Raw genomic sequence first — 22,253 nt, 5'->3', positions numbered from 1 at the left:
TGTTGTTCGTTTTTTTTTTTTTTTTTTTTTTTTTTTGGTACGCGGGCCTCTCACCGCTGTGGCCTCTCCCGTGGCGGAGCACAGGCTCCGGACGCGCAGGCTCAGCGGCCATGGCTCACGGGCCCAGCCGCTCCGCGGCATGCGGGATACTCCCTGACCGGGGCACAAACCCGTGTCCCCCGCATTGGCAGGCGGACCCTCAACCACTGGGCCACCAGGGAAGCCCGCAGTTAGTCGGTCTTGATCACAGAGGCCATAACTTGTGATTTAGAGCTGGAACCATTCTTTGCTTGAAACTTTTTTTCCATTTGTTGAGGCTTTGTGTAAAACCTGATTAATCAAAATTTAGAGCTAGGTACTGGATTATACACACCAGTGTCCTGGAAAAATGTAGTCATTATGCTTCATTTTGCTTCAGTGGAATAAGTAAATTTAACCACCTCTCATATTAACATCATAATATACATATATAGGCTTTTTGAATGAATGAATGATCTCCTTGGATCTTCACAAGTCCAGTAAGTTAGAGCAAATATCATTTTACTGATGGGGAACTGAAACTAACACAATATCACAAGTAGCAAGTCAGGAATGTTAGTTGTATGATTCCCATCTAGTCCTTTTTCTGTTATACCTCTGCTAGGTCTTACTCTGCTTAGTAGAGTCCTTTTGGACCTTTTTATTGAGCCAGAAAGAATGTATCTTCATTCAGTAACTTTTGAGTTAGCAGTCATTGTGGGTGAATTTCCACTTCCCTGGAGTTACAGTCTAGTCAGATGATAGAGAAGCAACAAATAAATGAATATATATAGCAAAGGATGGTAATAGAGTCTTGACTCAAGTGACATGGGAGCCCAAGAAAGGCAATAATGGGTTGTAAGTATGTTATTCTGGGATTTTATAAAGTTTTAGAATTTGAAAATTCCACCGACTTTAGATGTTCATAAATAGAACTTCAAATGTCTGTGGTGCTCTTGGGTGCTTTTCCTTAGGAAGACTCTGGGAACAGGGTGTTGAGTACCGTAAGTAACTTCCTATTCTGTGAAAGTCATGCATTCCTAAAGTGAAAATGCTTTGGCTAATTAAGAGTGTGATTTCATTAGTTGTGATATAGTTATTAACACCTTCTAGTCATTTGAGAAAAAGCAAAATAAAGCATTAATGATGCATAAGTAAGTTTTATATTTTAAAAGACTAGATCATTTAAATATAAGTGTGAGATGAGGAAGGGAAATATTGAAAACATTAAAGAATAAGTAGAAAATAATTTTTAAAAGCCTGTTTGCAGTTAATTCTATTAACATTAATTGAGCACCACATAGGAGAACTAAGCACACAAAAAAAGTTTCTACCATCATGCAAGACGGACAAAGAAGCAAGTAACTGTGGGCTTCCCTGGTGGCGCAGTGGTTGAGAGTCTGCCTGCTGATGCAGGGGACGTGGGTTCGTGTCCCGGTCCGGGAAGATCCCACATGCCATGGAGCAGCTGGGCCCGTGAGCCATGGCTGCTGAGCCTGTGCGTCCGGAGCCTGTGCTCCGCAACAGGAGAGGCCACAGCAGTGAGAGGCCCGCGTACCGAAATAAATAAATAAATAAATAAATAAATAAGCAAGCAAGTAATTGTAATGTAACATACTTGTGGGGAGAAGGAAAAAGTGTTGATATTTTCTGGGGGCAGAGAGGGGCAAAGAGGAAATGTGGGCGTGACTTCAAAGGTTAGGAGAGTTGAGACTTGAAAGAAGGCTTAAATTCACCAAGCCAACTAGAGTGATGGAGCCATCCTGGCAGAGAGAATGAATGCAAAGGCCCAGAACTCTGAAACAGAATGACTGGTGCAAAGCTTTGCATCATTAATAAGCCTGGAGCTTTTTTGAAATATGTTGCTGGGCATGTTAGTAGCTGTTACACGAAAAGGGTTCTGTGGTCAAATAAGTATGGGGAATGCTGCATTTTATAGTGCTCATAATAGACTATTTCCATGTCTCTAAGAGGGAAATGTCTTTGGCATTAATTTGCAAAATGTATTTGACCATGGAGCCCTTTTTCTCTGGTGAGTCTTGAACTGGTATCCCTTTGAACACAGTTTGGGAAAAGTTGGGCTCAAGCATGAGATGTGTAAGAAGACACATGATAGAAAGTCAAGTTGGGAAGAAAGCTGGTGGCTGGCTCGTGGAGTGTCTTGTATATTATGTTAAGCAACGTTGAGCTTTTTCCTCTAGGCAGTAGGAAACGAATAATTTTAAGCTATTGAATAAGATTAAATCTGAATTTTTAGTTATCTGTTAAGAATAAAATAAAAAATGGACCAGAGGGCATGTTATTGCATTCTCAAATTTTCAGAGACACTGGTTTTTGCTTTTGTTGAAAAATTGCATTTTTTTCTAAGTCTGATTAGTCCCACATGTGTAACAATAAATAAATTCTACTAAATGTCACATTTTATATAAGTGGCACTTAAAATACTCTGAGCTTTTATGATTTTATTTTCTGCAAATAAGCATTAAATGCTAATTGTCCCCAGTCTCTCCTGTAGAATAAATGAACTTTCCTCCCCACCCACCTACCAACTAAAAATCAAACAAAACAAGAGCTCACGCTTTATTCTAGCAGTCGTTTAAAAATAGTCGATTCTAGGGCTTCCCTGGTGGCGCAGTGGTTGAGAGTCCGCCTGCCGATGCAGGGGACACGGGTTCGTGCCCCGGTCCGGGAAGATCCCACATGCCGCAGAGCGGCTAGGCCCATGAGTCATGGCCGCTGAGTCTGCGGCGTCTGGAGCCTGTGCTCCGCAACGGGAGAGGCCACAACAGTGAGAGGCCCGCGTACCGCCAAAAAAAACAAAAAGTCGATCCTAGAATTTTTTCTGGTTTCAAAATTTGTTGCGTTGCTATATATCACTGAACTATGTTTTTCGAAAGGTGGTTGGGTTTTAAGTGCTACTAGGTTATTTGCTCCCATCTTTTAGTCACATTAAAATTTATAGTAATTATATTTCTAAGATAAAAGATTAATATGATCAATAAGATCTGTTTGTTTAAAAAAAAGGAAGAATTCAATGACAGGGAACATGCAGGATGCAAGTCAACGTAGGAAATTCTTTTTTTGTTGCTTAATAAATTCGGGTACCTTGAATGTAGCACATCCAAAATTTAACACCTCCAGGCCTATCTCAGATTAATGGCACTTCTCTTCTTTCAGTTGCTAAGGCCAAAAATCCTGACTTCTCTCATACCCCACATCCAGTCTGTCAGCAAATTCCATTTGGCCCTACCTTTAGAATATATCCAGAGTCTGATCTCTCTTTACCACCACCGCCTCCACCACCTTGGCCAAGCTACTGCAGTCTCTGGCCTGGATTGTGGCAGTAGCCTGCATTTCCCTGCTTTTACCCTTGCTTACTTAGAGTCTGTTTTTAATGATGGCAACCAGCATAGGCCTGTTTAAGTATGTCAGATTATGTCACTCTTCTGCTCACAGCCTCCATTGGCTTCCTGTCTGACAATTATAACATAGTTCATACTGTGATCTAGCAGTCCCTGCATAATCTGGTCTTCTGTTACCTTTCTTACTTCATCTACTTGCTCTCATAACTGGCCACACTGATCTCCATGTTCCTCAAACACACCTTACACAGTCTGCTTTAGGGACATTTCACTTGCTAGTCCTGCTGCCTAGAATCTTCTTTGACCAAATATCCACATGGCTAACTCCTTCATTTCATTTAGATCTTTTTCCTGTCTACCTTAGCTAAAATTTCAAAACTCATTAATCTTTGCTGTTTTCTAAATTCTTAGTATCACTGTTCACAAATTCATCTTTTTCTAACATACCTAATCCAAACAGCCACTCATCAGATGTTTACAGTCCTGCTAAATACGTTAAAAACATAATCTTAGTGTGGTATTAAACAAATATTATCTGCAAAACTCTAACAGAAACACACAAAGATGGTGTGATGAATTGGATTGACATATATACACTAATATGTATAAAGTGGATAACTAATAAGAACCTGCTGTATAAAAATATAAATAAAATAAAAATTAAAAAAAAACACATAAAGAGCTGTGTTCAAATGTTATATGAACATAATGTGTCTGAAGAGTCAATTTAATGATTCCTTTTAGTTGACTTCTTCTTCTGTACCTCTTTATGCTGCTTTTTTTTCCTCTTACCACCTTCCTTGAATCCTGCTGAGAAAATAGAGGGATTCCAGTTGTAAAAGTATATTGAGATACATGTTTGGGGCTGCAGGACTTTGGTGAATAATTGTTGAATGACCGTCTTCTCCAACTGCATTCTTCAGCAAAGCTCTCTTCATCTGCCATACCATTTAAAAGAAAGGACTTCAACTCACCATTGTCTTTGTCTCTTTCTTGATCATTCTCAATAATTCTCTTTGTATTGGTATTTTTGCCATTAACAATTTTACCTGAAGTTGTAACAGATATGTAGTTGCCCATCCCACTGTCGTCGAATGTCAGGAAAGAGAATGAATTAAGGCCCTCATGGCCCAGTGAACCACATGGTATATATCCTGTATCATATGAAGAAAATCTCCCGAAAGCTGGATATTCACTGGATGTAGAGAAAAAGGATCTTTCACCTCTGTTTCTGCTTCCATAGGAGCTTCTTGGATTATTTAAAAGGTCTTCAAAAAAAAAAAAAAGGTCCTCAAGCAAGTCTTCAAAGAAATGAAATGAAAATGGGTCCCTTTTATGAAAAATTTCTTTAAAGACATCATCTGGCTTACGGAATATGAAGCCATACTCAGAAGAATCATCAAAATGACTTCTGCCTCCACCATTTAATCCTTCTTTGCCATATTTATCATAAATGTCCCATTTTTCATCATTTGATAATACCTCATATGCCTCAGCTACTTCTTTGAATTTTCTCTCGGCTTCTTCTTTATTTTCTGGATTTTTATCAGGGTGCCATTTAAGTGCCACTTTTCAATAAGCCTTTTTAATGTCCACAGGTGAAGTATATCTCTGCAATTCTAGAACTTCATAGTAATCCACCATGTTGTAACAGATGGTTGGAAAGGGGTGCTCAGGGTAGTGAGAACCGTGGTTTCCTCTCAGCTTAGGCTCTGCTGGTGATGGTGGTAGAGGCAGTGACTGCAGATAGGCACATTTTTACATTGAAGACAATGTTATTACCATGGACCACTGCTAGGCCACATTAGGATACTGATTATATGGCAAGCAGAGTTACAAGCTTATGTCAGGGAGGGCTGCATTGTGGTGTCATTATGGGGTTGGAGTAGGGACTAGATCTTCCAAACGGAGCTAGTCCAGAGTCATACCAGACCATCCTTAACCCTCTGGACTATTTCCCCTATATTTTCCTGGAAGCCTCAAACAGTGCCTTATAAACCAGTGGGAGCTGTTGTTTATGGCCACAGCATACCTCTTGCATGATATGACCTCTGGGTTACTGAGCTTTAATAACTTACTTCTCAGTTGTTCCATGTTTTGGTTTGAAAAAATGAAGAATTTGTGAACTATGAAAAAATAATCAAGCACTTGACATATTTATTTCAACCTTAATAAGTCATTGTATTAGTCCTGAGGCTACCATAACAAATTACCACGAACATGTCTGCTTAAAACAGAAATGTATTGTCTCACAGTTCTGGAGGCCAGAAGCCCGAGATCATGTGTCAGCAGGGCTACACTCCTTCCCGGGGCACTAGGAGAGAATCCGTTCTTCCCATCTTCCAGCTTCTGGTGGCTATACATATTCCTTGGCTTGTGGCCACATCTCTTCTGTTTCTGCCTCCATGGTTACATTGCTTCCTCCTCTTCTGTCTCAATTCTCCCTGTGCATTTCTCTTACAAGGACACATGTCATTGGATTTAGGATCAACCCAGATAATGCAGGATGATGCGTTCATCTCAAGTTCCTTAATTACATCTGCAAAAACCCTTTTTCCAATTAACACAGGTTCTGGAGATTAGGATGTGGACGTATCTTCTGGGGGCCACCATTCAAGACACTGCAGTAATAAAATCATGTTAGTGCACTGAGGCAAGCTTATTTTTAATGGAATAGGGCAGCAAAAATAACAGTCACAGAAAGAATAGTATTTAGTGAAATTTCTATATACATTATACATATATATGTCTGTATATACTAGGTTACTGTGTAAAATATATTTTTACTGTGGGTTTTGGTTTTAAAAATTTGAAAGCCACTACCTAATATAACGGCTTTATTTCACAGGTGAAGAAATAAGTACAGAGGAGTTATGTAACATGCCAAGGTCATGTAGATAGTAGAACTAAACTAGAACTAGCACTTTTTTCTACTATACCATGCTGCCTTTAATTCTTTGTCTTAGATTGCCTTCCGAGTACATGCTTATTTCCTTCATTTTTCTCTATGGTCGCTTCATCTTCTTTTTTTTTTCAACTTTTTTATTATGGAAAATTTCAAAAATATACACAAGTAGAGTAGTATAATGAACTCTGATGTACCCATCACACAGCTTCAATAATTATCAACTCATGGCCAGTCTTGTTTCATTCAAATCCCCATTCATCCTCTCCGCAATCCACCCCACCCCCATATTATTTTGAGACAAACCTGAGATCATATCACTTCATCTGTAAATATTTCTATTTATATCTCTAAAAGATAAGTTTCTTTTTAACATAATCACAACACCATTATCACACGTTAAAACAAATATTACTTCCGTAATACCATCAAATATGCAATCACTCCCAATTTCCAGTGACCTCATAAATATAATGTATTTGTTTTACAGTTTGTTGCTTGAATCGGGATCCAGTTAAGGTTCACATATTACAGTTGGTTCATAATGTCTTTTAAGGCTTACTTAATCTATAGATTCCCCCTTCCATACCTTACCACCCCTACCTGCCTTAGAATTTATGTGGAAAAAGCTGAATTGTTTGTCTGGTAGTGTCTTTGTTGATTGCTTCCCTGTGGTGTCACTTAGCAGGTTTCTCTGTATTTTTGTAAATTGCTTGCCTCATCTTTGTTAAGCTTTCAACCTGTGTAGACTGGGCATATTCCTTAATATGTATTCTGTACATTTTCTAAAGACAGATTCCAGGAAATACTTAATATTTTGTCCTTTTTCTCATTTTCCACTATTCTTAACTGTATTTTCATACTGCCTGGAAACCTGTACCATTTTCTCTGTCTTTTTAATCATTCAAGAAGCTATAATTTTTCTTAATAACCCTTTGTAAATTTAATTCAAAGTTAATGTTTAAGACTTCTTAACTCTCCAAATACATACGCTGTCATTCATGCTTTATAATCCCTACTAAAACCTTTAACTTGATCCAGACTTACCGTGTTTTGCTGTTGTGATTGTACGTTCACGGGGAGATTGTACAGTACTAATTGTATTGTTGGGATTTAGCAGAGAAGACTTACTGAGTGGCAGAGTAGAGGGATAAGAGCAAAGATTTTGAAGTTAAACTGAGTTTGAGTCCCAGCTTCCCTAGTACTAACTGTGTAACATTGCACAAATTACTTCTCTGAGTCTGATTCCTTATCTGTTAAAAAAAAAAAAAAAAAGAAGGCGATGATAATGCCTACCTCACGTAACAGTTAAAAATCTAATTCCTTAGTTTGGTGTACAAAGCCTTCAATGGTCTGATCCTTACCTTGCTGATCTTTTCCTCTCCCACCAGCAGCAACACTGACCTGAAATTCTCTTTCTATCCCTTTTCCCTCTACATGCACACATGGGCACATGTGAATGTGGTGCTTTCTATGCGTTCCCTTTCATAATCTCATTCATGATACCTTCAGCTCCCCTTGTCACTTTCACTGACTAATTCCTACTCAGAGTAGGCATTTCTACTTCTGCAGTCTCACACAAGCGCCTGTTGTGTGCTTCTCTGTTCCCCAGATCACTGTGTCCTATCGTCATTGTACCCGTCCCACAGCGTTGTGTTAGTTTTTGTGCTCTCAAAAACCTTGTGTATGAATCCACCACTGCATTCACAATGTAGTATTGCTCTGTCTCACCTCCACTAGACTGTATGTTCTTTCCAGACCAGGACAAATAGTCTTGTGTTATTCTTGTGTCTTTCCCAACATGTGCCAATCACACACTTAATAAATCTTGCTGAATGAATGCTAATAATATTACTTCTTATGGGCTAAATATGATTAAGCATTTTTCAGACATTTCACTAGCTCTAACATTCCAAGATTAAATGAGATAAGATGTGCATATTTTCTGAAACTTCACGTATTCTCAATAAAAATGTTAATTCTCTTTTTCTGAATTTTAGGACACAGCATAACACTACCTCAATGAAATACTTCCTACCCCCTCCCCTGCTTTTGTTTGTTGTCTTTCTTCTGTTCCCATAGCTCCTATTCATATGTTAATCATACTGTATGTATATATACCTCTATTATATTCAGGTAGACTAAAGTCACTAAAGGTAAAGATAATCTCATTTCTGTATCCCTAAGGCCCAACACAGGCTCCGGCTGGCCCGCAGGAAGGACCATAAAAATACTGAAGGAGATATTAATTTGCATTTTTCTAAAGCATCCTACTGCTGGAGGTAGATAAATGTGTATATACTGTCGGGACTTTCTAGGTACACTATTCCATTTCATCCTCTTTATCTCTCCTTCAGGATGCATGTCATGTTCACAGCGAAGGTACTCCCTGCAGCCCATCCCAGAGAGGAGGATTCCAAACCGGTACTTAGGCCAGCCCAGCCCCTTTACACACCCACACCTCCTCAGACCAGGTAAGGCCTTTTAACTGTAATGACTGTCTCTCTCTTTAGGGGCTTTGTCTAGAACTGTGCTATCCAATAGAATTTTTGCAGCAGTGGGAATGTTCTAGAGCTGTGCTGTCCAATACAGTAGCCACTATACACAAGTGGCTACTGTACACTTAAAATGTTGCTAGTGCAACTGAGGAACTAAATTTTTTTAATTTTTATTTTAATTAATTTAAATTTAAACAGCTACATGTGGCTAATAGTACTGTATAGACAGCACCATCTAGAGCAATAAATACGATTAGCCTTATAATTCAGAAGTATCAGTGAAAAGTATGTATTTCAAGATGTTTTTAAAGAAAAATTCTGTTACTTTCTAAAACATGGTGTCTAGAACTGTGTTCTAACTATTGATTCCTTGTGAACTACTGTGTTAAAGACACTTTAGGAAACATTTTTCTTGAAAGCATTAAATGCTCATGTCAATATTAAGAAAAATATTTTTATATAGGTTACACAAGATTTCCAGATGTGATTGTCACAACTTTGAGAAGTGATAACAGTGATAAAGGTGATGCAAAAAGTTGATAAAGGTTTACTTCACTAATTTTTTTTTCTACTTTAAGATTCCAGCGTTCCTGCTGGAAGATGTGTCATCACTATTGTTCAAATTCATACCTAAGGTTTTTTGTTTTGTTTTGTTTTTTTTAAAGACACTTAAGGGATGAACTATGATGAATGAATATCATCCCAAAGAGGTAGGCAGGGTAAAACCAAATGCTTTGGAGAAAAAGCAGTCAGGTTTTCAAGGGAGATTAATTGTTGCTTCTGCCATGCGAAGTTAAATCTGTATTTACTGTGTAAGCATATATATTAATAATCTAAATTGCCTTTGGAAATATGTTGCTCTTTCACTGTCTCCACTCAGTGAATGATACCAGTGTGTCTCTCAGTGAGGGCTTCCTTTTGCTGATTCTTCATCAGACTGGAATTCCTGCTGGGAAGTCGGCTGAGACTCAGGAAATGCAGCTCACCACTGAAACACACAGGAAATCAGAGTTTTTCAAAGCTGTAAGGTAAGCTTAATAGCAATACAGTTGATATTAATTTAAGTATTTCTCCATCCAATCAACCTACCTGTAGCTTCAATTTAATACTAAGTTTTACCAGCTTTGAAAATTACTGATTTCTCGTGGTGAGATACTTTTACATGGTGAGCTGCATTTTCCAGGCCTTGAAACTAGTAATCATATTGTCAAGATGATGGCCTCTGTATCTAGACTGTTATTTGTGTTATGTGCATGTTAACTATGTAAAAAATGAATGTAAATAAATACACACATACAAGTTCATATATATACATATGTTCATATAAACTATGGGGGAAAAGGAATACCTATCATAATTTTTTTTTTTTTTTTTGCGATATGCAGGCCTCTCACTGTTGTGGCCTCTCCCGTTGCGGAGCACAGGCTCTGGACGCGCAGGCTCAGTGGCCATGGCTCACGGGCCCAGCCGCTCCGTGGCATGTGGGATCTTCCCGGACCAGGGCATGAACCCGTGTCCCCTGCCTCGGCAGGCGGACTCTCAACCACTGCGCCACCAGGGAAGCCCACCTATCATAATTTTTATTCTCCTGTACAATAGGGATTGGGGTAAGTGAGAAGGGATAGAAGTAGATAGAATTTTAAAAGAGAATTATCAGTGTTAAAGAAACCACCAGATATACAATAGCCAAAGTGTTAATCACTTATCTTTCTCCATGTAGAGAAGCAAAACTTACAGAAGTGTTAAAATAATTGAGGGGTGGAGGAAGAGTCAATTATTAAGAAATATTAAGAGGCATTTAATACTTTTTTTTAAATCTCTTTTACAAAGCCAAGGTCAGTTTGTTAGTTTGGGGTTTAAAAGTATGTTTCTATTATGTGGTTTGCTCCAAAAGGTTTCATGTTTGGAATATTTCCCCAGTACTTGCCAGTACTTTAAACTTTTGGAAAATATCTCAGTCCCTTTCCTAATTATTATACAAGTTCCATATATATGATAGACAAATTAGAGAATACAGATAGGGCTTCCCTGGTGGCGCAGTGGTTGAGAGTCCGCCTGCCGATGCAGGGGACACGGTTTCGTGCCCCGGTCCGGGAAGATCCCACATGCCGCAGAGCGGCTAGGCCCGTGAGTCATAGCCGCTGAGCCTGCGGCGTACGGAGCCCATGCTCCGCAACGGGAGAGGCCACAACAGTGAGAGGCCCGCGTACCACAAAAGAAAAGAAAAAAAAAAAAGCTCCTGAATCACTTGAAACTCATTCTTGTCATTGTGTGAGAAAACCAGATAATTTCATGTAAATAATTACTTTGATAGGGATAATGATCATCCCTATAAATTTTACTCTTTCAAGATCCTACCTGGCTTTGTATTACCAGGATGACAACCTCTTCAAGTGTAAATTATTTATGTGGTAATAATTATAACTAATATTTATATAGTGCTAACTGTTCGAAGTATTTCATTAACTTATTAAATCCTCCTGACAACTTTGTGAAGTGGGTGCTATTATTATCTCCACTTTACAGATGAGGACACAGGCACAGAACAGTTTGGTAGCTCTCCCCAAGTCACTCAGTAAGTTGTTAAGCCAGAATTCCAACTCAGCAAAAGTCTGAGTCCACACTTAACCACAAAACAGCACACAACACCCATGCCAAAGAATACTATATGGGAATTTTTTTAAGTCTTTTTTTGGCTATAATATTTTTGGTAAGAAGAAATTCAAATGAGAGAAGTCTTGATGTAAAAGTTATTTCAGCTTTAGAGAGTGGTATAGTCATCCCTTGGTATCCTTAGGGGATTGGTTCCAGGACCCTCTCAGATGCCAAAATCTGCGGATGCTTAAGTCCCTTACCTAAAATGGCATAGTATATGACTGTAATCCATGCACATCCTCCCGTATACTATAGACCATCTCTAGATTACTTATAATACCTAATACAAGGTAAATGCTATGTAAATAGTCGCTCATGCACAGCAAATTGAAGTTTTGCTTTTTGCGACTTTCTGGAATTTTTTTTCCAAATATTTTTGATCTGTGGTTGGTTGAATCCCCAGATGCAGAACCTATGGATATGGAGGGCCAGCTGTACTTTTTTTTTTTAATGTGATAAAATTTACATTAGGTGAATTGCACAGAGCTTAAATATGCAATTCAGTGAGTTTTGACAAAGGTACACCAATATAACCCATACCCCATTCAAGATATAGGGCATTTCCATCACCCCAGAAAGTCCCCTCATACCCTTCTAGTCAGTCCCCACCTCCATCCTTAACCACTGCTCTAGTTTCTATCAACATGATTGTTTTGCCTGTTTTTGAGTTTCGTGTAAGTGGAATCATACAGTATGAACCCTTTCTGTCTGGCTTGTTTTGCTCAGTATATGCAAATAAAATCCATTGAGAGTATTTTTAAATTATTTATTTGATCATTTCATTTTTTTCAGAGAGATCTGTGTTTTACTTTATAAAGGAAATGTTTATTAGCTTTTTCTTTACGCCCATTTTCCAACTACATAGTAATAGATCATTTTATGCACTAATTCCTTATATACAATAAAAAACTTCTAATATTAAACAGAATTCAAGGACACTGCTTCAGGCCACGTTAAAATCCTAACCTAGTTAGTTTCAGGAAATAATTAAAATACATACCTAGATTGTAGCAAAGACTTGCATATTTCCATCCATTTTCTGTCCTCATAAAACTTTTCCTCTCTGGGTTTTCTGCCTGGCTGATAAAATATGAAGAACATTTTTCTTATTCTCTCAAGAGGCCCAATCCTAGATGTCCTGGAAGAGCTTTTCTTCTTGGCTGCACAGTCTCAGGATTGATTGTGAGACTTTGTTATTTACAGAGTCCAGATTGTGACATCTAGGCATTTGGTTGATTAAATAACTTGTTAGAGTAGCCCTTCTATCCTTAATTGACTCCACATGACAAAATACTGACTTTGCTTCTTAATACTTTACAATTTGACAAAGTTACCAGAATGTCTATTCAGATGCAGTTTTATCTGAAGAAAGTCAGGCTAGATGGACTATAATGGTTAGTTCTATGATCAAAGGCCATAACAACTGCCAGGTTTACCTCTAGGGTTGAAGTTCATTGCTTTATCACACTTTTTTTCCCTCCTTCAGTTGATAAGGTGTGTCTTTCCCTGGATAATTTTTCTGTTGTGATGAAGAGTTCTTCGAAATTTCAGAGGTTTGGAAGCATATAGTTAATGGTCACTGTATAGTGTTTACAATTAGTAAGCTTGGGAAAATGTAGTCAGTGTTTTAAATAAATATTTCTCATATAGTCATTTGTATGAAATTAGATTCAGCAACGAGGAATGCTTTGAAGGGCGAAAAAGATGGTTTTGCAATCCTGCTTTGATTTTTAAATAATTTTATCTTTTTTTCAGAAGTTACTTCCTAATATACATATATGTATACTCTGTTATTAATGAAAATGAGAGATAACACATTAATTAATATCATTAATATTGTGAATTTTCTTCTTATTTCCAAAGTTTTTTTAAAAACACAATGAATTGATTTTTTAAGTTTAGTTTTATTACATGGACCATAGCTGGGAAATGACCAAAAGCAAAGCACAGGATAGGGACCAAGTAAAATGACAAAAAGGAAAAGTTGGATAATCCACCAATTATAACCAGCGTCTGCTTTTAGAAAAGAGTATTTGCTGCTTGGGTAAATTAGGAAATTTCCAATATTGAGTAACAGTGGCAGACTTAACATGAATAATTATCAGGGAGATAAATAGTTAAGCTGTTCTTGGGCTCTGGTATAAAGTTCGATATTCTGCCCTAGAGCCCTAGGGGACTCTTACCCAACTCAATCCTCAGAGAAAGAAATGTGATGTGAGCTTTTCTAGGACCAACTCTGTTGCTTTGCCTGGCCTGTAAGGCCCTCTCTTATTTATCTCTTTTGTTTCTTACCAATTTTGTTAATAAAAATGTAAATTTTTATATTGTAGGTACATAAAAGTTAAATAAAAAATTATTAATGGGATAGAACTACAGAATTTTCTGGAGAGATAAACTATGCATAGGTAAAACATCTAGACAGTTCCAAAGTAATCATAAACAGCTGAGTTGCATGTACTGAACATGAGTACTAAGAAAACTCGAAGGACTTTGATCCACTAATTTCTCTCCTGGGACTATCCCACAGAAATAAAAGCAACAGTACATAGGGCATTTAAAAGTACCCTATGTATATAAGTAGAAAGATGTTCATTATTGCAGCAAAAAGCTGAAAATAATATGAATGCCCACCAGTATGGAAATGGATCAGGAAGTTATGATACATTCCCCCAAGAAATAATATGGAGACATCAAGCAGAATGAGTTGAAGCTATGCTAAATGAGTTGGTGGGAGGGACTTCTATGAGGTATTGTTGTGTTAGAAAGACAACATAAACACAAGACTGTGTAGTACCCCATTTTTGTAAAACACTAGTGACTCAAAAAACCCTAAATGCAGGTATATGTGTATGTGATTATATGAGTATTGAGAAAAATAGGAAAGGATACATACTAAATTACAAATATGGGGGTGGTTCTAATGTGGGTAGAAGGAGGGAAGGGGAGTGAGGTCTCAAACAATGAAGAAATGGGGGAAAAGTGTTTAACTATTGAAAGAGTATGGTATGATTACATTTATACACAACTATAAGATGTGTATATGAAAATGAAATAGTTGACTTTAAAAAAAATGTAATTCAAAGGAACAAATCAACATGATCTGGGCTAATCAAGAAAGCCTTTTGAATCAGAAGGGTCTAAAAACAAACATATATTGAGCTCCAAGTCTTGAGTGGAATTGCTTTGGAGGGAGAAGAAATTTTAGAAAGGGGACACACTGTAAGCAAGGTAACAGGTTGGACTTATGTAAGATATAGAAGGAATTAATTTCAGAATAATTGGAGGAATGATAAGAAAAAAGTTGGCCAAGTCACCAAAGAACACATCTTGTGTGATTTCATTTATATGAAATCTGTACTATAGACAAACCCAGAGAGGCAGAAAATAGATTAGTGGTTGTCAAGGGCTGGATTGGATTCGGAGGAAACAGGGAGTAACTATTGATTGGCATGGGATTTCTTTTTGGAGTGATGAAATATTCTAAAATTGTTTAGGGTAATGGTTGCACAAATCTGTGAATATACCAAAAATCATTGAATTGTACACTTGTAAGTGGGCGAATTGTATGGTATGAAAATATCTCAGTAGAGCTGTTACCAAAAAACGTTGGCCAGATAAGTTGAAGTCACCTGGTAGAGAACATTAAAATGTTACATTTAAATGTAAATGTTAAAGTGGCTTAAGAGTATGAATTTGATCTGACAGACGATAAAGAACCATTGTAGGTTATGAGTATGGAGTGGACTGTCCATGGTTTCCCTTTTTTAACCTCTTTTTCTCTTTATTTGGGACTTTAATTATAAGAGTATATACTTATTGAAACAGAATTCAAATAATATAATAAATCATGTTAAATAGAAAATTTCAGTTTATGTCACTCTCCATAGGTTACCACTATAAAAATTCTGATTCTTTTCTAAATTCTTTTTTCTCTCTCCTTTGTTTTTTTTAAACATAATGAGAACATATTGTCCATCTTCTTATTTAACTTTCTTACACAGCAGTGTTTCATGGCTATCTTCCCATACTTGCATGTGGAGACTGGCTACCACAGGGAATAATAGTAGTTCCCCACATCATAGAGTCATTGTAAAGATAAAATAAGTTGATACGTGTAAATAATTAGAATAGTACAGACACGTAGTAAGCGTTCAATAAGCATTAGATGTTGTTTTACTATTATTATTGTTAAGTGTAGGCTTAGGGATACAGCTTTTGTGAGTAATTGTTTTAGTAGTTCTTTTGTCTGGGAACCTAAAGTGAAAGCAGGCATAATTTCCATTTCAGAAGTGAAGCGTTCACCCAGTCATCACTGGGCTAGCAGCCAGGCAGTCTGTTAGGTACTAGTATTAAGAACTAACACATATTACAATAGCCAGGACATGGAAGCAACCTAATTGTCCATCAATAGATGAATGGATAAAGAAGATGTGGTACATATATACAATGGAATATTACTCAGCCATAAAAAGAAATGAAATTGAGTTATTTGCAGTGAGGTGGATGGACCTAGAGACTGTCATACAGAGTGAAGTAAGTCAGAAAGAGAAAAACAAATACCGTATGCTAACACATATATGGAATCTAACTAACACAACATTGTAAAGCAATTATACTCCACTAAAGATGTTAAAAAAATAAATAAATAATAAATAAAAGGAGAAAAGGCTAAAATAAAGAACTAACACATAACACTTCATAACAAAGTTTCTTTTTTTATATATATGTTTATTTATTTATTTTTGGCTGCATCTGGTCTTAGTTGCAGCACACAGGGTCTTCTTTGCAGCATGCAGGCTTCTCTCTAGTTGTGGTGCAAGGGCTTCTCTCTAGTGTGGCGTGCAGGCTCCAGAGCACATGGGCTCTGTAGTTGTGGTGCACGGGCTCAGTAGTTGCAGCTTGTGGGCTTAGTTGCCCCGCGGCATGTGGGATCTTAGTTCCCCAACCAGGGATCAAACCCACATCCCCTGCATTGGAAGGCAGATTCTTAACCACTGGACCACCAGGGAGGTCCCACAGGGGTTCTTAATATGGGTTTTTTGCGTGCGCTTACAGGAATCTGAGACTCTTGAAATTGTATGTCAAAAGTTTGTATCTGGGCTTCCCTGGTGGCGCAGTGGTTAAGAATCCTCCTACCAATGCAGGGACCACTGGCTCGAGCCCTGGTCCGGGAAGATCCTACTTGCTGCGGAGCAACTAAGCCCGCATATCGCAACTACTGAAACCCACGCGCCTGGAGCCCGTGCTCCACAACAAGAGAAGCCACCACAATAAGCCCATGCACCGCAACGAAGCGTAGCCCCTGCTTGTCACAACTAGAGAAAAGCCCACATGCAGCAACGAAGACCCAACGCAGCCAAAAATAAAATAAACTAAATAAATTTTTAAAAAAATGTTTGTATGTGCCTACATGCCATTTAGTAAACAGAATACATCCATAGCTTTCAAAAGATTTTCTAGGATGTCTTCAAATCCTTAAGAACAACATGCTTTATCAAATTTGATTCTCATGACAGCCCCAAGAGGTGGATAATATTACTAGAGTTTTGAAGGATATGAAGATGGTTCTGACCATCAGATAGGTTATGTATACTCAGCTCACTGTTAATACAAGGTAGAAAGTGAAAAGCCCTGTTAGAAAGATATTATTATGCCTTGGAAATTCAGAAGGAGAAATTTATTCTAACTCTTGAAATTGGGGAAAGCTTTTTGGCCTTCAACTCTAAAATTACTATAGCTCATTTGACAATTATCAAATGCCTACTATATTCCAGTTGTTATTCTAGGCCCTGGGAATATAACGTTGAGCAAACAGACAAAACTCTGTGTCTTCGAGGAACTTACATTCTTTTGGGGAAGTCTTACACAGAAAATGTGATCCTTCTCCTCACCTTGTATATTGAAACTTCAGGGCAACTTGGATTATTTGCCTAACAATGCCTTCCATATAATAATGTTTAGTAAATATTTGATTGAATGAGTAAAAGAATGAACCAAAGAGCTGGAAGAGATCTTAAGGGGTCATGATCCCATTTTTCAGGCAGGACCACATGTAATTATCATTTCTTCCAAATTTTTGCAATGGAATAGAAATTTGAAACCTGGGTTATCTCCTTAATTTGCCATGTGCTATGAGGAGATTGGGCATAAATTGAAGAAATGAACTTGGGTGTCTCCATCTAATATTAAACTCTCTTAAGTACTTTGACACTACAGAAATGCAAAGCATCACTGTTTTTTGTCATTTCTAGGGGAGGTGACACCAGGACTATCCCAGGTGGAATATGCACTTCGCAGACACAAACTAATATCTCTGATCCACAAGGAAGCACAAGGGCAGAGTGGTACAGACCACACAGTGGTACTGCTGTCCAACCCTACATACTATATGAGCAATGATATCCCCTATACTTTCCACCAAGACAACAATTTCCTGTACCTGTGTGGATTCCAAGAGCCTGATAGCATTCTGGTCCTTCAAAGCCTCCCCGGCAAGCAGTTACCAGCACACAAGGCCATACTTTTTGTGCCTCAGAGAGATCCCAGTCGAGAACTTTGGGATGGCCCCCGATCTGGTACTGATGGAGCAATAGCTCTAACTGGAGTGGATGAAGCCTATACGCTGGAAGAATTTCAACATCTTGTACCAAAACTGAAAGGTAACAAATGGGAGCAGAAGTCAAATCAGAGGCCAGATTGGGACTAAGACCTTCCTTGCCTGTTTAGACAAAGTTCTTCATTTCCTAAAATAATCATCATAGCAGCATTGCCCTGGGCACCATGAAAAGAATATAAATCTTGGGCTTCCCTGGTGGCACAGTGGTTGAGAGTCCGCCTGCCAATGCAGGGGACGCGGGTTCGTGTCCCGGTCTGGGAAGATCCCACATGCCGCGGAGCGGCTGGGCCCGTGAGCCATGGTCACTGAGCCTGTACGTCCAGAGCCTGTGCTCCATAACGGGAGAGGCCACAACAGTGAGAGGTCCGCGTACCGCCAAAAAAAAAAATATAAATCTTTTCCACAAGACTTTAAAGATTTCATTTATTCATTTGCTAAATCTTCATTGGATTATTCATTCACAGAGACTTTTAACTGTTCTAGTTTGAAATCCCAGACAGAATTTTAAAGTGGAGGATGAGCATGGGCTGCTTTTCAAGATTACTGATTTTCAAGATTACTGATTTTCAAGATTACTGACCAGTCTATTGACCTTTGATTACTACTTACCTTACTGCTTTTGCCAACTCTTCAAAAAAGGGCAGTATTCTCAAAGAATGATTTATTCATCACCAGCATGAGAATCACCTGGTGATGCATTATAGAATTACAAATGCATAATAGATACTGGAAATGTAAAATCTGCATCCCCCACTCCATACCTACTAAATCGGGATCTGCATTTTAACAAGATTCTCAGGTGGTTCGTGTACACGGTTGAATTCATGCCCCTTGAGATAGTCACTTTCTCTACGCTTATTCTGGTGAAATTATGATCACTCAGAATGTTTTGGGATTCCTTTTCTGGAACTTTTCAGAATGTACACTGCATTATAAACTATCCTTAGTGATTCTTACAAATCTACAACTCTAGTAAGCATTTTATTTTTTGAAGTGTCCAAAAGTCACTTAGATCCGAATTTGATAAATAAGATAGATGATCAAGTTGGAAAATACTTGATTTTAGACAAAATAATGTATGATCGTAAAATTTTAGTCATATTCTTGTAAGGTTTATAAACATTTCTGAAGTCAGTCTCTAAAAGAGAATTTCAAAACTGTTTCCAGTGATCATAGATTGAAAGTTTAAAAACCTAAAAAGGTTGGTCTGTGATTTTATAAGCTGACAGCAGATGGTCATGGTTGTTTTACTTTTTAAAAATCACAGCAATCAAATTTCTATTGAAAATAAGATTAGAGTTTTACCTGTAATCTACATTTAAAATCACTTTTATTTTAAAGTGAAAATATTTAGGAGATTGTACCACTAATACATATCTGATCAAAATTTTTAGGATTTTTTCCCTCTTCAGTCCCAAAGTCCATTGTATGAAACATACAAACAAACCTTCAGACTTAGATTGTCATGAATACTACTCATAGGTTTCTTTTTTATTATTACTATTATTTTATTTATTTATTTATTTATTTTTGGCTGTGTTGGGTCTTTGTTGCTGCGCACAGGCTTTCTTTAGTTGCGTCGAGCGGGGGCTACTCTTCGTTGTGGTGCACGGGCTTCTCATTGTGGTGGCTTCTCTTGTTGCAGAGCACAGACTCTAGGCACGTGGGCTCCAGTAGTTGTTGCTCACGGGCTCTAGAGCACAGGCTCAGTAGTTGTGGCACACGGGCTTAGTTGCTTCGTGGCATGTGGGATCTTCCCGGACCAGGGCTCAAACCTGTGTCCCCTGCATTGGCAGGTGGATGCTTAACCACTGCGCCACCAGGGAAGCCCCTACTCATAGGTTTCTGTCAGAAAAAAAAGAAAGGAACAAATAGAGACCTGATGTAAATGGAAAAGATTTTCATAATGAGCCTCATCTTATATCTCAGGCAAAAATTGACCATTTCCTTGGGTCTCTAAAGTGAAATGGTGAACTGTGGTTGTCTGTAATGAGAATACATGGCAGATGGAAAAGGATTTCCTGGGTAAGTGTGGATTAGCATGTATTATCAACTATGAGAGCTCCTTTCACCAATACTGAGATTGTTTGTAAGGGATGGAACACTTTTAACCATAAGGTCATGAGCTGAGTACTTTTTTCTGTCCTTTTGTGTTTAGTTATTTAATGATGCTCTAGCTCAGTTGTGTGGAGAACAATTGTCATAATTGTTCTTTAACAGTTAATAAATAATAAAATCAAAGCTTGCATAAAGCTTTAGTCTCATCTATCATCTTTATTAAAAACACTGAAGTTTGAGGGCAGAAAAAGCTGTGTGTTCAGTCTCAGAATATCTTGCTGTTTTCAGGGAATAGCCTTTCCAATGATTTACAATCCAATCCTTCAATTAATTCGGTCCTGAGAGTTTGTGTTCAACCCTTTAGAGTTCTATACTACATATTTTATAGTTTTGACTCTTGTTCAAGTCATTATGACAGATGGTATTTCTTGTTTCTGTTTTATTTTAAATCTGTTTTAAGCCGAGACACATACACTGTGGTATGACTGGACGAGGCCTCCTCACATTCAGCTCCACTGTGACTACATGCAGCAGTTGACAGAGGTCAAAGCCAGGAGCAAGAACAAGGTTCGGGCTGTGCAGCAGCTGGTACAGCATCTCAGGCTGATCAAATCTCCTGCAGAAATTGAACGAATGCAGATTGCTGGGAAACTGACATCACAGGTATGGCTCCTACTGAAAAAGTTCTTTCCAAATTAAAAAATCTCAGCTCTTAGGGTTCAGTGGGCACCTTGAGGTTGTGTACCCAATGTGGTAATCTCATGGCACATGGACTTTAGCTTCTGCTTTGATGTTTACTGAATGTGTCTAGAGACTTGCTCAGAACCTTGCAAGGCATATCAAGTATCCCTCTTGTATCTTTTACCCATGATCTTAGTTGTTTCTCCTTGCAACAACATAAATTAATTCATTTTATTTCCTTTCCTTACCATATCTACAATAATAGCAGCAGTTAGAGTTTGTTAAAGAAGATTCATAGGACCTAAAATGACAGTGCTTACAAATCTGCAGTTTATTACAGGAGAAGGGTACAGTATAGCAACAGCATTAATGTACGAATACCTGTCACACCTAATGGCTGTCTCACAGCCAGGTCCAGAGAAGCTGGGTGCAGACTTCTGTTGTCCTCCCTTAGGACCGGGCAAGGTGCATTTTCTCTGGCTCAGGAACCACAGATGCATGTATAGAACACCTGGGAACCAGGGAGCCCCAGATAGAATCTCAGCTAGGGATTTTTGGGTTTTGGTCTCATTGGCATATTCCTGCTAGGTAACAGAGCTGTCACAGAGACCAAGTATAAACCTTTAATCTCACTGTTATCAATACTGACAGGCTGATACAAACTGTACTGACCTGAAATTTCTTGCAATACTTTGTTTTTATTGTGATGAAATAAATAAATATATATATATATAAAATAAAATAAAATTTACCATTTAGCCATTTTAAGTGTACAGTTTGGTGTCATTAAATACTTTCACATTGTTGTACAATCGCTATGACTGTACATCTCAAGAACTTTTTCGTGATTTCATGCTGAAACTCTGTGCCCAATAGGGAGTAACTTCTCATTCCCCCTTCTTGTAGCCCCTAGTTACCACTGTTCTACTTTCTGTCTCTATGAATTTGACTACTCTAGGCAGCTCATATAAGTGTAGTCATACAATATTTGTCCTTTTGTTTCTAACTTATGATGAAGACATCATAATGTCTTCAGGATTCATCCATGTTGTAGCATATATTAGAATTTCCTTCCTTTTTAAGACTAAATAATATTCCATTGTATGTATATACAGTGTTTTGTTGTCCATTCATCCACTGATGGTCATTTAGGTTGTTTGCATCTTTAGGCTGTTGTGAATAATTCTGCTGTGAACGTTGCAGTAAAAATATCTGGTTAAGACCTGACTTTCATTTATTTTGAATATATACCCAGAAGTGGAATTGCTGGATCAAATGTCAATTCTTTGTTTAATTTTTTGAGGAACCACCATACTGTGCTTAGCAATTCATAAGTGTTCTAATTTCTCCATATCTATGACATTCTGGATTTTTTTTTTTAATAATAGCAATCCTAATAGGTATGAAGGGGTATCTGTGTTTTTTTAATACGATTTTTAAAGGTTATACTCAATTTACAG

The 22,253-nt window shown here is 37.9% G+C and overlaps 2 protein-coding genes across 3 annotated transcripts in view; one reads left to right on the top strand and one right to left on the bottom strand.

The window, feature by feature from the left end:
• The window catches only part of XPNPEP3 (X-prolyl aminopeptidase 3), a 58,613-nt gene that overhangs the window by 1,614 nt on the left and 34,746 nt on the right, over positions 1-22,253 (top strand). For both annotated transcript variants that reach the window (XM_024737610.1, XM_024737608.1), the window contains exons 2-4: positions 8,643-8,759; positions 17,690-18,097; positions 20,573-20,775. In XM_024737610.1, the coding sequence (XP_024593378.1) occupies positions 8,643-8,759; positions 17,690-18,097; positions 20,573-20,775 (728 nt within the window). The remainder of the gene's footprint in view (positions 1-8,642; positions 8,760-17,689; positions 18,098-20,572; positions 20,776-22,253) is intronic.
• Positions 4,108-5,024, bottom strand: DNAJB7 (DnaJ heat shock protein family (Hsp40) member B7). Its single transcript, XM_024737611.1, is given in 2 exon segments — positions 4,108-4,238; positions 4,241-5,024. Coding segments are annotated over 2 exon segments (915 nt in total).

This window comes from Neophocaena asiaeorientalis, unplaced genomic scaffold (genome assembly GCF_003031525.2).
Source record: "Neophocaena asiaeorientalis asiaeorientalis breed wild unplaced genomic scaffold, Neophocaena_asiaeorientalis_V1.1 scaffold242, whole genome shotgun sequence".
Classification (NCBI taxonomy): Eukaryota; Metazoa; Chordata; class Mammalia; order Artiodactyla; family Phocoenidae; genus Neophocaena; species Neophocaena asiaeorientalis.
Note: the sequence above shows the minus strand (reverse complement) of the source record. Positions and strands in the feature narration are given on the sequence as shown.